We start from the raw sequence: 16,836 nt of genomic DNA on the forward strand, positions 1-16,836 counted from the left end.
CTACTCACGTGATAAAACATTGGAGGGACGTCATCAAGCAGATTTGCGATTGGCCCAAGCTGCTGAAAATCGTTGGCGTGGTAACAATTCAATTGGTGAACGTATTGCCGCGTTAGCGGTAGATAAGATTATGAAATATAAAGTTAAACACGGTATGGGTATGATTCCCATATCAAAAGTCATTAAAGCAAGTCGTGATGCTGTAAAAAAACACATTGCGAAAAAGAAGGATACAACTACTAATACACTACTAAAAGTGGGTGTAAAAGCTGCGAAACATTTTGTTAAAGGGAAAATTGTTAAGGGACAACAGAAACAGCGAGTCATTCCAATACCTAAGAGAGGCGGTTTCCTACCAGCTTTGATACCGCTACTGGGTGCTTTAGCAGCCACGGGAACTTTGGCCGGCGGTGTTACCACTGCTGCTAAAAATATTTATGAAATGGTCAGGAATAGAAATAATAATAATAACAATGAAAGCAAGATTGTCGGTAGAGGTTTATATTTAGCACCTTATAAACGTGGAATGGGACTCTACATTACACCGGCTAATGAAGCAGCAGCAGCAGCAGCAGCAGCAACAGTAACGGCAACTGCAAAAGTGGCGAAAAAAAAAAAAACAAGAAATTAGATTTACCTCCGATTGGTCAAGCTCTCACCGATGTGGACATTGTGAGATTTGCACGTAGAGAGAAAATCCCCTACTTTAGGGGTGTTTTCATGCGAGATAATCTCCCAAAGAAACCTCACTATTATGAAACTGGTATTATCAATTTAGACTCTCAGCAGGGTGAAGGTACACATTGGTGTGCCTATGCGAAAAAGGGTAATTATTGTCTATATTTTGATAGCTTTGGTGATTTGAGACCACCTCGAGAGTTTATTGATTATATAAATGATTCCGCTAGTACCAAACAACAGCGCAACATGCGAGTAGAGTATAATTACAATCGATTACAGAAATTTAATACTGTAAATTGTGGACACTTATGTTTGGCCTTCCTGTGTACCAATGCTAAGCGTTTGTTTTAAATAAATATAATGAGCATTACATGCGTAGTTTCATTCTTACATTAATCGTCTACCCGTCAGTATCATGTCTATGACATCATTCACAATAAGTCTGAGCGGTAACGAGCCTGTGTTGAATGTAGACTTTCAACCGGCTCTAGAATTGGACAATGATGGTTTTTACGAGTGTGCTCTCGTGTACTTTAAGACTTTCAACACTATTCCTAATGTTGATAAGAGCAATAATATGTTTCACTATGGGGATGATGTAATCGCAATTCCTGAAGGTTCATACGAGCTCTCCAGTATAATACACCTCTTGAACGAGGAAATGACAAAGAGGGCTAAAGGTGATGGTGAAAAATTGGTGGATATCTTTGTAAATAACAATACCTCCAAGTGTATGATATTCTCGCCAAAGTATGATATTCGCTTTGACAAACCAAACAGCATAGGGTCATTGTTTGGTTATTCAGCGAAAAAGCTTAAAGCAAAAACATCACATTGGTCGGATAAAACAATTAATATAATCATTACAAACACTATAAGAATAGAGTGCAATATTGTGGAGGGCTCATTCGTAAACAACAAGCCGTCACATGTTTTACACGAGTTTTCACCTGACGTCCCGCCCGGCTACCAAATTATTGAACAACCTACCAATATTATATATCTACCCGTCAAGAAGAGTAACAATCGCATACAAAACATTGAATTGCGCATTGTAAACGAGCACGGTAATACGGTAAATTTCCGAGGTGAAAGCATTGCACTTCGTTTGCATATTCGTAAAAAGTAAAAAAAAAAATGATTATACATAACAATAAAAGCCTTGGTAACAACACCTTCACAACTAGTCGAGATCTTGCTCTCGTCGAGAGAACTACTACAACTCGTCGTATTAACGAGAGACAGCGGCAGTCACTACAAAAACAACAACAACCAAGGAAATTGACTAGAGAAAACAGTACATTTTTACAGAGTATCGGTTTCAAAGTATGTCCTCGTCATCTATCTTAAACATTGGTGAGAAGGTGTTATTCGATGACAGTATAGAAAGTATAGAATTTCACCCATACACTCCGTATAATGACTCTTTCAAAAACAACGATAACATCCACATATGTATCAACCGTCAAGATCTAATTCTACTACCGAGTCAAAGTCAAATATTAGTGGAAGGCACTGTGGAGAAAGGCTGTCTACTGGTCAACAATGGTGCTGCTTTTTTATTTCAAGACATTCGTTATGAATTGAACGGTGTGGAGATTGATCGAGCGAGAAACTGCGGCATCACATCCACCATTAAGGGACTAATCTCATACACCAAGGAAATGGACCATAGTCTTCAGACTGCGGGGTGGGAAGTTGGTGCTAAAAAGATACATGACAAGTTTACATTAACCATACCACTATCTCATTTCTTGGGTTTCGCCGAGGATTACAAGAAGGTAATAATGAATGGGAAACACGAGTTGATATTAAATCGCGCCAGTATAGATGTAAACTGTTTAGATTTAGCACCCGTTGATCCGAATACGGTACCAAAACCGCCGACTCCAAATGGTGAGATTGAAATCACTCGTGTCACATGGAGGATGCCAGTCATAAAAGTATCTGATAAGGAGAAACTGCGCTTAATGTCGTATGTTGAGGGCAGCATACCAGTTCAGATAGCGTTCCGCACGTGGGAACTGTATGAATATCCCATACTACCTTCCTCAGAACGTCATATTTGGTGCATCAAGACTAGTACTCAGCTTGAGAAACCTCGCTATCTCATTGTTGGTTTCCAAACGGCACGCAGGAACGACAAGACCAAAGATATGAGTATATTCGACCATTGTAATCTTACTAATTGCAGGGTGTATTTGAACGCACAGTATTATCCATACGATCCTTTTTCGGCTGAATTTAAAACAAACAACTATGCGCTCTTATATGACGCATTTACCAATTTCCAACGATCGTACTACAGCCGTGATCATACCAGCCCTCAAGTAAATTATGCTCATTACAAGACACACTCTCCATTAATAGTCATTGACACGTCCAGACAGTGTGACAGCTTCAACTCGGGAGCTGGTGCTATTGATATTAAATTGGAAATGGAGTTTAAAGAGAATGTACCTGCCAACACCACGGCATACTGTCTCATTATCAATGATTCACTGTTTGAGTACAACGCTCTCACCAGTGCCACACGTAAAATCATTCAGTAGAGCATTGACCACCCTCAATTGTAAACGTGTCTTGGAACTTTGAAAATACGTTTAAAAAATGAATTATTCAAACATTTTTTTACCTTCTTACACACCGTCGATTGATTGTTCCGGTGCTGGTGATGGTTGCTGTGAGCTGAGCAAGAGTGTCTACAATCTCAAACGCTGTCCTGCTGGTGCAAGTGCTCCGATTGCAAATATCCATGTATACTTGAAGTTGCAGTTTATTCAAGCTAAAATCAGATTACATACCTGTGTCAGTTTTAATGGCCATTATGAACTCACCTGTGAAGAATGGAATGCAATGTTTGCGGAAAAAGTTGACGTCATTGGAAACTTCTTTCATAGCCCAATGTGTGTTTCACCAGAGCTGATTCAGTGCGATCGTCTTCGGATGTGTATCTCTCCTGTACCGTTACTTTTACTCAGCTGTGACAATGAACCGGTGACGAACACACACCCCTTGGTGATAAACCACATGGAATGGAGTCATATCGAATGTGTTATGGAGTGTATTAACGCACGTATCGGATACTTGAACAAAATAAAGTCTACCTACGAAAACCGTCTCAACTTCTTCAAGAAACATTTCAAGATATATCACCCCGCTAATGTTCAACATGCACGCAATATTATAGGTAGTTTGTGCAATGTAAACGATATTGTCGACTCTGAAATCAAGTGTTATGCCACCGATATTTTGTGTAATACCTATATTTTCAATTGAAACGGTTAAAGTTTCATGAAAATAAAAATAAAAAACAATAACTAACCTATTTATTATTTATTTTAACATAGAACCCTTATCTTTCTTCCTCCCCTACACCAATGCAATTGTAGGCTGTACAGTAATAACGCGCAGTAATAATTGAATATTACGTCTTTTCTTTTTTCTACTCACAAAGTGGGTTCACCAGAGTATACTTGAAGATATGTAATCATTCACTTGTGTTTGGTCGACGGGAAATCCCCGTTTTCTCTAACCATTCTCAGTCAAGCCCGATGATGCAATAATGACTCACTGTGTCGACACGTGCAAATCATGTGTGGGCGTCGCATGGCGCGTCGCCGGCCAGGCTCCCCTTCCCCGCTTCGCCGCGCACCGCAGACGTCAGCGCATGGCATGATGCAACTCACTTAGTTGCCCGCAGCCCGCCTCACGGCACGACCGTACCGTTGTCTGAGCGAGTGAATTGAAGCATCACCATGGCGTTGTTACATCATTGCAACTTTTGTAACGAAGATGTATTATCAAACTGTTTGATATCTCATTCGGAAAGTGACCGCCACATCCTGCTTTGTGCACAAGAAAAGTCTGCCGACGGTGCTGTTTACATTGTTGACAGTGCCTTCAAGTGCAGAATAATTACATACCGGATTAATGGGAGTGCAGACATTTTGGATCCTAAAATGTATTTGTTGAATATTGGAGAAACGCTTGAAAAACTGATTACCATTGAACTAAAAACACATAAACATGTAAAAATAAATGTTGAACTCTTTGGTACTTTTGTGAAAACCAATGCTGAAGGTGAAGTGATACGTGATCTAAAGTCATTCAACACAAAAAACGTGGCTCTGCATAAAGACTGTATGGATTTTCCATCGTATTTTGAACAAATATCCTTGTGTATTTCCAAAAAATGTGAAGATTTCAACGAAAGGGACAGCGGTTGGGGTCTCGAGAAGATTGAGTTTCTCAACGTCAACGTTAACAAATATCAACCACTCAAAGGATCTACATATATACCACTGCCACCCGAGGTGCAATCGAAGAATGCATGTGTTAACGTGAAAAATCGTGATAACAAGTGTTTTTATTGGGCCATCATTAGTGCTCTCTATCCAGTTGATAAAAACAGTGATCGTCCCTCATCGTACCCACATTATACAGACATTTTTAACGTGACAGGTATAAAAGATCCGGTTTGTCTCTCGGACATTAAAAAGTTTGAAAAATTAAATAAAATCAGTGTTAATGTATATGGTATTGATACAGATAAGAAAAGGGATGACAGGGGTCTGACTATTGTACCTCTACGTATTTCGAAAATGTCTTGCGAAAATCATGTAAATTTGTTATATTTTGAGAGAGGTGATGTTTCACATTATTGTTGGATTAAAAATTTGTCTCGTTTAGTGAGTTCGCAAATTAGTAAGCATGGAAAAACAACATGGATATGTGATGGGTGTTTACACCCCTTTGCAAATAAAAATAAACTAGATCGACACCGAGCAATTGGTTGTGGGGGGACACTTGTAGAGCTACCTAAGCCTAATAATAAATACTTACGTTTCAAAAATTATAAAAATAAAATGAAAGTGCCATTTGTAATTTATGGTGACTTTGAATCGATTTTAGTTCCATTAGCTAATGAAAAGTCTAATACTACAAGTGCTACTTGTAACACCCATAAACATGTGCCATGTAGTTTTTCCTATTATATTCATTGTGAATATGACAATAATTTATCCAAATTTGTTATCTATCGCGGTGAAGATTGTGTGGAGAAATTTATACAGAGCATTCGTGAAGACGCTGATAGAATCATAAAAATCTTGCAAAAAGTCGTACCACCAAAAAAAAATTACAGCGACAGCACCGGTGCTAACACATCCTCAAATATATGTCATATTTGCAAGAAAAAAATTGGAGATGATGAAGCTTATGTAATTGATCATTGTCATTTAACGGGTAATATTAGAGGCAAAACACACAATTCATGTAATTTGAATTACCAATTACCAAAGTTTATACCAGTCGTCTTTCACAATTTGAGCGGTTACGATTGTCATCTATTCATTAAGGAATTAGCCAAGATTAAGGGAAAGTTAACCTGCATTCCCATTAACAAGGAAAAATATATTTCATTCGATTTAAGGATTGACGAATACAGTCTAAGGTTTGTCGACTCGTATAAATTCATGTCAAGTAGCTTGGATAAACTAGTTTCAAACCTTTCACAGGACCAATTCAAAATACTACCAAATTTCTTACCACCATCCGATAATTGTTACGAACGTGAGAAATATATGAAGTTACATACGCGTAAGGGAGTTTTCCCTTACGAGTATGTAAGTGACTGGAGGCGGCTTGAGGAAACTGCGCTACCCCCTCAGGCCGCCTTCTATAGCAGCCTCACGGACTTAAATATTTCCGATGAGGATTACCAACATGCAAAAGATGTTTGGGATGCGTTCAATATTACAACTCTGGGTGAATACTGTGACTTATATTTAAAGACAGATGTTCTATTATTGGCTGAAGTGTTTGAAAACTTTAGACAAGTGTGTATAGGTGCGTATGAATTAGATCCGTGTCAATATGTCACTGCACCCGGTTTGAGTTGGGACGCCATGTTGAAACATACCGAAGTATGCCTAGAATTGTTTACGGACTATGAAATGATTCAATTTATAAAGAAAGGTATAAGAGGTGGTGTCTGTCAAGCGTCAAACCGCTATGCTAAGGCCAATAATATATTCATGCATGATTATGACGTGAATCAGGACAGCAGTTTTATCATCTATTTGGATATAAATAATCTTTACGGTGATGCCATGCGACGCCCGCTTCCAATCGATAACTTTAGGTGGATGAGTGAAGACGAGGTTAAACTGTTTGATATATCAACACAACGGATAGACTCTGATGTTGGATATATATTGGAAGTAGATTTGGAGTATCCACATAGCTTACATGACTTGCATAATGATTACCCTTTCTGTGCTGAAACCAAACTACCAATTGAGGGTAAAATTAAAAAGTTATTGCTAACGTTCGATAACAAAACCAATTATGTTGTGCACTATGCTAACCTCAAACTATATATTGAAAAAGGGTTAATTTGTAAGAAAATTCATAGAATTCTCACTTTCAATCAATCATCTTGGCTAAAATCATATATTGACTTAAATTCGCAAATGAGAGTCCAAGCTAAAAACAGTTTTGAAAAAGATTTCTTTAAACTCATGAATAACTCCATATTCGGGAAAACTATTGAAAATGTCGAGAAAAGGGTTGATGTCATCAAGGGGGGGGGGTGGGGGGGGGTGAGGGGGGGGGGGTGGGGGGGTGGGGGTGGGGGGGTGTGGGGGGGGGTGAGGGGGGTGAGGGGGGGGGGGTGGGGGGGTGAGGGGGGTGAGGGGGGGGGTGGGGGGGGGAGATAAATACCTAAAGTGAGCTGGAATCGGCATATCCTCCCTACTTCCATGATTTAAGTATATATCCATGCCTAATTGCAGCTTTCTAGCACAAATGATCACGGTGCAAAGGGCGGATGGACGGCCAGACGGACATGGCAAAAATATAAAAAATATTGGTCTGTCAAGCTCACTTTTGGTAACAAATGTGTTATTTGAATCAATAATGGATCAAATTTAATAATAAGTAACTGAACCCGGAAACTTTATATCGGAAACATAAACGAATGGTGACGTTCGGATTCATACTGCACCAGCATTACTGCTGCAGTGTTGTACCGCGACATGGCTGCCGACTGCATTACTATCGCCGCGCAGCGCGACAATATTACAGGAAACGTCAAATTTGATATACATAACTGGATAAATTTACATTTTTACGTTTTCTACAGGAATACAATCGACTGCAGCAGTATTGCAGCGCGACAATATTACCTGCTCCTGCTGCACTACTGCTGCAAATATCAATTCGATGTCCCCGTCTGGATTTTTGACATTTGCGGCAGCAATACAGTCTGAGTCGTCTGAACTAACTTTACACCGATTTAAGGATGACTCACGCTGGACTGGCCCGGACCCGGCCGAGGCATCCGACACGTTATTTTCTATGAAGGCTGATCAGTGATCACGTGGTGCTTTCCATAGAAAAAGGAAACACCGGAAGCTCTGACCTGGCCCCGACCCGATCTAGCGTGAGTCATCCTTTAAACAGAAGCAGAAGAAAGTGTGGGATTATCATTGTAAATGTCATATTTTCATAGAAATACATAAATAATGATATTGCCACACTTTGTTATTGCAATGTCATGCAGAGTTTTCTTTACCCGATTCTAAATTACACATTATAAACTATCCGCCATGGCAAATTACTTACCACAGATGCCGGCAGCCTATGCCAGCTGTATCGGTATACTTCCTATTGTTTAATTTGAAGACATAGTCAGGGATGGGTGGGACGCGCTTTACTTCGGTTAAGCAAAATGTGTATGGTTTATGTTTGACCCAAATGTATAGGCAGCTGACATATGGCTTCGCTACTAACGCCCAACGCCCTATTTTATAACGTCAGAGCGCTGCACAGGAGTCCGACAAAGGAAGGAAGAGCGAAGCCCGACGCCCGAAGTGCGGCGCCCTCATGCGTAGTATATTGCGTACCTATATAATTATGTCACTTTAATCGACGTCAATGCTAAGAAGGTGGAGGTTCTGTATTTGGTTGTGTCTTTTTTTTTTCTAATGTATGTTCACCGATTATTTCGAGACCTGTGGTCCAATTTGAGTAATTCATTTTTAATAATACGCACAAGGTGGTCCCATATTATTTTGGTTGTGATCTAATGATGGGATCCATACGGAATTGAGTAAGTTTCTCAATTTTTAAAGGTAGTATAGTTATTTGGGTGTTTTCTTAACCAATTCAAGCGAGAGTAAATACTCTCAAAATTTGATGGAGATCTACTCCATCAGATCAGGTGATAATGAAGACCAGGGCTGACGTTGGGGGTTGAGGGGTTAGGGCTTGAAGGGTCAGGGTTGAAGGAGCAGCGGGATTGAGCGGACATTGCGTTAATGGGTTGGGGATAGAAGAGTCGGAAGGGTGGGTGTTGAGGGGTTATCGGGAATCGCGAGTAGAGGGGTTTGAGAGTTGAGAGATCGGGGTTTGAAGTTGAGTGTTCGGGGGTTAGGTGTTAAGAGTGAGGGGTTGAGCATTGGCGGTTGAGGAGTAGGGGGTCCAGGGCCGAGGAGTTTAGTAATCAGGGATAGAGGTCTGAATTAAGTTAACTTTTGTAGTACAATGGGTTATAGTGTGTAAAATGAATTTCACGTAAGATTTTCAAGTGGCGTTTCATTGTCGTAGCATAAACGATTGGCATGTTGGCTACGCACCCAGGGTGCCTAGCCAAGATGCCAATCGCTTCGCTGTCTCTATATCTCACTAATATGTAAGAGTGATAGAGACCAAAAGCGCTTCGTTGTCGGTGCGCAAACTATATTTTTATTCGTGGAATATTATTTAGAGTAAAAAATCATGATTATATTTATTTGATTAAAAATTAGTTATTCTCATTCAAGTTTTTCTCATACGAATTATTGCCGACTAAAATGATTTGAATAATTTTGCCGGAAATAAAATCAAGATGACTTTATTCTTACGAATTCTTATTTAAATAATGGTTTTAAAATAAAATAAAATAAATAAAGTTTTATTTTTAGGCATCACGTACTTGCATTAGTACACCCATGTGCTCCCAAAACCTGCTCACATTAAACATATCTAAAACTAAATATATTAACTTCTCTATCACTAGTTCCAATCAACCGAAATTTCCTTTTACACTTAAAGTACATAGATGCTCCAATGGTGATTTGCAAGGTGGTGCAACTAACCCTGCTATTTGTAACTGTGAATTGCTAGAAAATGTTGATCAAACCAAATATTTGGGAGTGATAGTTGCCCGACATCTTTCTTGGTCAAGGCATATTCGCTATCTGTCAGACCGTATTCGCAAGCTAATATTCATTTTCAAAAAAATAAGGCGTGTTTCTGACCCACACTTTCTTAAATCGGTCTACATAGCATTAACACAATCATTGCTTACTTATTTATGTATTTCTATGAAAATATGACATTTACAATGATAATCCCACACTTTCTTCTGCTTCTGTTTAAAGGATGATTCACGCTAGATCGGGTCGGGGCCAGGTCAGAGCTTCCGGTGCTTCCTTTTTCTATGGAAAGCACCACGTGATCACTGATCAGCCTTCATAGAAAATAACGTGTCGGATGCCTCGGCCGGGTCCGGGCCAGTCCAGCGTGAGTCATCCTTAAATCGGTGTAAAGTTAGTTCAGACGACTCAGACTGTATTGCTGCCGCAAATGTCAAAAATCCAGACGGGGACATCGAATTGATATTTGCAGCAGTAGTGCAGCAGGAGCAGGTAATATTGTCGCGCTGCAATACTGCTGCATTCGATTGCATTCCTGTAGAAAACGTAAAAATGTAAATTTATCCAGTTATGTATATCAAATTTGACGTTTCCTGTAATATTGTCGCGCTGCGCGGCGATAGTAATGCAGTCGGCAGCCATGTCGCGGTACAACACTGCAGCAGTAATGCTGGTGCAGTATGAATCCGAACGTCACCATTCGTTTATGTTTCCGATATAAAGTTTCCGGGTTCAGTTACTTATTATTAAATTTGATCCATTATTGATTCAAATAACACATTTGTTACAGACCAATCTTTTTTATATTTTTGCCATGTCCGTCTGGCCGTGCCATCCATCCGCGGCTTTGCTCCGTGATCATTTGTGCTAGAAAGCTGCAATTAGGCATGGCTATATAAACCATGGATGGCGACACAACGGTAAAAAAAACGTAGAAAATAAATCTCTTTTACCCCATGATGTGGATAGGTCTTTCAAAATGAATACATGCCTCCAAAAACCATTTGGTATAAAGTTAATATTTACGGAAATAATCACTCTGAAAGAAAAAAAAGGTCCCCCCCTCCCCCTCTAACTTTTGAACCATGGGTCTAAAAAAATGAAACAAAAGCTTAATAAATACTTTCAATAAAAACAATATTGAACATGTCCAGTCGTTTTTGAGTCAATGCAAAAAATCTTCTCTTCACGACAATGCCCTGCACACTCCTCAGCAGTCGCCAACAGCCAAATTAGTAGAATTGGGTTACGAAATACTGCCCCACCCACCTTATTCTCCAGATTTGGCTCCATGTGATTTTTTTTATTCCCAAACATGGCAAAATGGCTCGGTGGGAAAAGATTTTCATCAAATGAGGAAGTCATAGCTGAAACTGAAGCATATTTTTCAGGGTTTGACAATAAAATATTTTTTGGAGGGGTTGAAAAATCTGGAACATCGTTGGATGAAGTGTAAAGAGTTGAAAGATTGTGTAGAAAAATAAAACTAAAAAGATGAAAATGTTTTTTTTTTTTGCAAATGCAAACCACCCTCGTAAAACTTAGGCTCCATGCCAAAATTCAGCTTACTAAGACAGACATCGGGAAGTACCGAATAAACTGTGTATTGTATTGGCTGTGCACCTACCTACTGGCTGCCGCGAAAAATGGCTATTTTAATAGCTTGCAATTTTATAATAATAACAAGTTTTTTTTATAAAAGTTATATCTAATTGTAATTAGCTTGACTAATTATTGTACTTTAAGTATTATGAATAAAAATGTACATTATGTAAGATTATTTTGAGATCTTTTGTTCCAAATGATTCACTTTGCTTTTTTGTTAAAATATTGGAGAATGTGAATATTATTCATTGTATATTGTCTAACATATTATGTTAAATTTAAATAACTTTTTATTGATTAATGTTTATCGTGTAGAATTAAGAACAGTGTGATAAGGGAAAAATGTGGACTGAACGAAGATGTAGTGACAAAAATTGAGAAAGGTACGTTGAGATGGTTTGGACACGTGGAAAGAATGAGTGAAAGAAGGTTAACAAAGAAAGTGTATAAGGGAGAAGTAGAAGAGGGAGTTGGAAGGGGTAGACCTCGGCGGACTTTCTCTGATCAAATCGGGGAAATCCTGAAGAAAGGCCAGGTCAAGAGCACCCTAAATCGACGAGCGTGTATGAAGAATGTCATGAAAGTGAAGGAAGCGAAAGAGGTATGTCAGGATCGTAGCAAGTGGAAATCCGTGGTCTCTGCCTACTCCTCCGGGAAATAGGCGTGATTATATGTATGTATGTTTATCGATATTTGCTTAAATATGCCTTAAACCATTAGAACGATTAATATTATTTAAATATACTAAGACATTAATTCTTATAAATATTTTAGACTCATTTTAAATAGTGGTCTCCTTGACCTCTCGTAGGTGGTTATGCTATAGAAATCGGACGTAGGGTTGAAATAACTATCTAACAGAATCCCACACCATTGGGTTAAATTGACAAAACATATTTTATATGGGACGTACCATTTTTTATAGTTTTACTGTTCTGTTATCATGTAAGATTTACGTATCCATGCCAAATTGCAGCTTTCTAGCACTAACGATCACGGAGCAAAGCCGCGGACGAACAGAGACACGGACATGGCGAAACTATAAGGATTTCTAGTTCGTAGTACTAAGGAATCCTAAAAAGAGTCCAAATTGTCAATAAGTATATAAATTCTCCAAATTGCCCTGAGTTATATAGGTAGTCCTATCAAGAATGTCGGAAAAACATGAAAATAACAGTTCGGCATTGTTTATATGCTTCTGATTTCCTAGAACTATGTCACAGAATTGGTTGTAGGGTAGAAAAGGTCGTCAATTAGAAGTCGAGCAAAACAAAGAGGCACGGCCGTAGCATCTTTTCGAAGTCATTCAGTCCATTTTCGATCACCTGTAGTTTTCTGCTAGCTACAGCTAGAACTCTAAAATTTCAGTGAAATATATGGAATAATATGGCTTAGATACATTCCTAGTTAAAAACATTCAATATGAACTTGTAGTTCAAGAACTATGGCACGTAATAGTTCCTCAGTTTTGTCACTGACACAGTGACCGATTAACATAATTCCAAATACCCAACGCTTTACTCGTACTCATACGAATATGTGTATTGATCTAACTGCTTGTCATTAGGGTTAGCGCTACTACATTCAATTAAGATTATATTAAACAGTTAACAATTACTCTTATGTCGTTTTGTAGCCGTGCGATGGCCAAGTCATTCATATGTATTAAAACATAAAAATGTCTAATATTGATACAGTTGTCAAATAGGTAAGTCGGTGGATATCGAGTTCTGAGTTCAAAAAGGTGAAATAGAAATGAGCGGCAGCAACAGTACTCTAGGCGAAAAATATTAATGCACTTTGAAAAATTATAATAAATTTTCAACAAAAGCTAAACATATGAATGTGATTTTTAAAAATGATCAATTTATGTTTCAGGGAACTCAGTGATTATTTTTATATTTTTAAGACACAAAAATTTAGGTTAAAAAACATGATATCCGCGCTCACGGGCACGCAGTTCCATCTCACTCACGCTTTCACTGAGAGTGCGAGAACACGAATTTACTGCACTCTAAATTAAATCTGTAGGTAATACCTATTGAGAGATAAATGTAAAGTTTTCAGTATTCCTACGGTTTTTTTATTTTACAGAACTCTAGCTAAAAACAGAATGTGACTTGGGGGGAAAGAGTACTCAACAGATACCTTGCCTGGTTGGGAAAGCTGCCGTGTTGGCAAGAATTAGAAGTACCTAATTCTTACCAACACCTTTTTATAATGTAAAAAAAAATCTTAACATGAAAGGGATAAATTTTATGGTATAAGTTTTTATTTGCATCAATACTACTCGACAATGATAATGGGTTACTTTGAAAATGGTAGTCCTATATAAAGCGGCGCGTTTCCATTTCACTATAGTGTATTTTTGTATGTCGTAGAAGTATAAATAATAAAGATCTTACGTACTGCGCTTGTTAGCTCCACTTGGCGTTTTGTGAAAACAGTCAAAATATTTTTAATTCTTAGTATAATTTATTACAAAGTGTGGAGCGCTTTCTACAATTTATACCTACATAGTTATTGACAAATAACGATGTAGGTATAAATTGCAATTTCTAATTTCGCATTGCACGTTCTTCAATAATTGGCTATTCATATTGCAGTTAGCCTGTACTATATAAAATCATTATGCTAAATAAATAAGTTCGCATGGCAGCTAATCTTATTCTTGATGTAAAACACAATAAAACATGAAAAACAAACAAAAAGCTTCGGTCATGCAAATATTTATAATAGGTAGGTAGATAATAAAAAAATAGGTTGTGGATATATTTGCAAACAGAAAAAACACAAAAATCACCGTTACGCGAAAAACAATTAAAATATATTAGGATATTTTTTTTTTACCTTTTTGAAGCAGCACACATTTTGGCCGTGGTATCCATAATTTTTAAATCACACCGGTCATGATCTTTGCACTTGTTTATGCTGTTTAGTAAATTCCTTGGCTATGATAAAAACAATTATACTCTCAATTAGTGAAGGCTCCTTAAACCTAGTTTATTTTATCAGCACATAACTGTCAAAAGCAGAAACTTATCTATCATAGTTTTTAATACGTTGTAATCTATTTTATATATAGTGTTCTAAACGTCAATATTTTCTTTGCACGTTTTCACAAAAGCGCGGACGAGCGTGGACTGAAGTAACACTTCTGAAATCCAAATCTCAACACCAATATGTATGTAACCGGTGGCGAAATAGCAAACTAATGGGCGAACCTTCATTCTGAAACATTTCGCGTAGGCGCTAGCGTAATAGGTAACGGTAAAATAAAGTTGGTTTTCCATTATTCCGCTCTCTCGGCGTCAGTGAAAGGCAGATTGTGGGTAAGCTACACAAGTAGTTAAATTCACTTCAGTTAGATGTCGCTGTATTCTACGAAACTATTAAGTGTTGGTTTTTTTTTACAATATATAATTTTAAAGACTTCAAATACAATGCAACGGAAATGATTCAATTTCGACATACTCATAAAAAGCTAGGTATGGAAAAAAACTTTATTAAAGCCTTCTCGCGCGTAGTTTGTATACAGTTTGTAATAATATAATAGCATAATAAATGATGTACATATTTAATATAAGTTGTTTATATTAATTACTAACTGTATATCATGAAAATTATAAATCGTTGTCCTTATCACCTTTTGGTTTTATTAGTCAACTGTAATTTCGTGACTTTTGGTTAGATTTATGTATAAGTATTTTTATTTTTTCTCTTGGAAATATTGGTACAAATTACATAAAACTCCTTTCGTTTGGATATGCAGTAGCCGTCCTCTACCGAGTTCAGGAAATGATGCCGTATTCATTTGCCTAGGTGAATTTACTTCTGTGGTAAACTGTATTGTATTGTATATTCATGACCGACCCAAAATATACAAAGAAAATTATAATAATCAGACCGCAGGGCAACTTGTCGCGAGCTGTTGGGGAGTAACGACCCCACGGACCCGAGTGCTCCCGACAGTCGGTCAGGGTCTCTGTCTCCGGCGTGTCTTCGTCGGTCGGAGTGGACCCCAAGGGGACCCGCAGGACTCTCAGCTCTGGCTTGCCTTCATTGGCCGTTCAGAGAGGAATCGTTGGAGCTATACGCTCCGGGGGTGGAAGTGAAAGATGCATAAGACGCGAGTTAGCACAGTGGCTGTTATCATCGGGTCTTTAATTCCCTCGTATCCTAAAATTTCACTTACCCCCCTCGTTGCACAATGTACGTGTACTATGCCTATTCGAAATTATCAACTATTTAGATCTTATGACAATAGAATCATAAGTACCGAGTTGTGATACAGGAATAATCAAAACAAGCAAATAATGAGTAGGCATACCTAGGCGATTAATTAAATATTAAAATTAAAAAATGGAATGTCTATTCGAACTCTTCATACTCACTTACACATGCAAAAGGAGCTTTAGTACAGTTATTTTAATAAAGTTGCTCAAAAAATGCTACCTTACGTAGCTGTTTAGCGTTCGCAAATTTGGTATTTGCGAACTAGTGCTTTTTTAGGGTTCCGTAGCCAAATGGCAAAAAACGGAACCCTTATAGATTCGTCATGTCCGTCTGTCTGTCCGTTTATGTCACAGCCATTTTTTTTCCATTTTTTAAATGATATACATTAGCATGCAAACTTCCACCGAAAATTGGTTTGATCAATCATCAGAATAGATAATTCGCAACTCGTGTCGATTTAAAACACTCCCTTCGGTCGTGTTTTAATTTATCGCCACTCGTTTCGAATTTCCTATTTTTGCACTTGTATATAAAAAAATAATAATTAATATGTTTATCGCACAATTAATAGATACAATAGTACTCAGAGCTTCGATGACGGCTAGAAGTCTGGAAGACCACGCACCGTTCGGACCCCAGCTCTAATAAAGGCAGTGAAGGCGAGAATTGCAAGAAACCCCGTCCGGAATCAAAAGTTGTTGGCAATACAAATGTCTGTGAAGAGAAGCTCCCTAAAAAAAGTTATCAATGAAGACCTTGGACTACACGCTTACCGCAGACAAAAAGGTCATTTGCTTAATGGACGATTAAAGACTATGAGGCTAGAGAGAATTCGCGTGTTATTGAAGCGGTACACACAAAATGGCCACAGAAAAATACTATTTACAGATGAAAAAAAAATTACCATTGAAGAATGTTGTAACCGCCAGAATGACAGTGACGCCCCTCCCCAAGCAGTAACGCAATAAGTAGTCACAGATTGACAAAGAGCGTAGTAAATAAATATTAAGAGTTTCTTATCGCACACATGTCTCAGATTTCTGAATATGTATATCAATTTTCTAATTTTACTCGGTAGACTGGAGATATGTTCACGCCAACAGAGATTTTT

At 38.1% G+C, this 16,836-nt stretch overlaps 2 protein-coding genes across 3 annotated transcripts in view; one reads left to right on the forward strand and one right to left on the reverse strand.

The window, feature by feature from the left end:
* The window catches only part of LOC133518824 (neuroligin-4, Y-linked-like), a 75,346-nt gene extending 59,517 nt beyond the window's left edge, over positions 1-15,829 (reverse strand). The window contains exon 1 of one of the 2 annotated variants that reach the window (XM_061852559.1): positions 14,340-15,829. The gene's annotated coding sequence lies outside the window, so the exon portion shown is untranslated. Of the gene's footprint in view, positions 1-11,153; positions 11,531-14,339 lie in introns of those variants that run through there. The other variant, XM_061852567.1, reaches the window with a different exon arrangement.
* LOC133529903 (uncharacterized) lies at positions 2,010-3,233 on the forward strand. The gene has a single exon (XM_061867706.1). It carries the CDS (start codon positions 2,010-2,012, stop codon positions 3,231-3,233), a length of 1,224 nt encoding a protein of 407 aa, XP_061723690.1.
* Positions 15,830-16,836: the final 1,007 nt, after the last annotated feature.

Source organism: Cydia pomonella, chromosome 1 (assembly GCF_033807575.1).
Source record: "Cydia pomonella isolate Wapato2018A chromosome 1, ilCydPomo1, whole genome shotgun sequence".
Classification (NCBI taxonomy): Eukaryota; Metazoa; Arthropoda; class Insecta; order Lepidoptera; family Tortricidae; genus Cydia; species Cydia pomonella.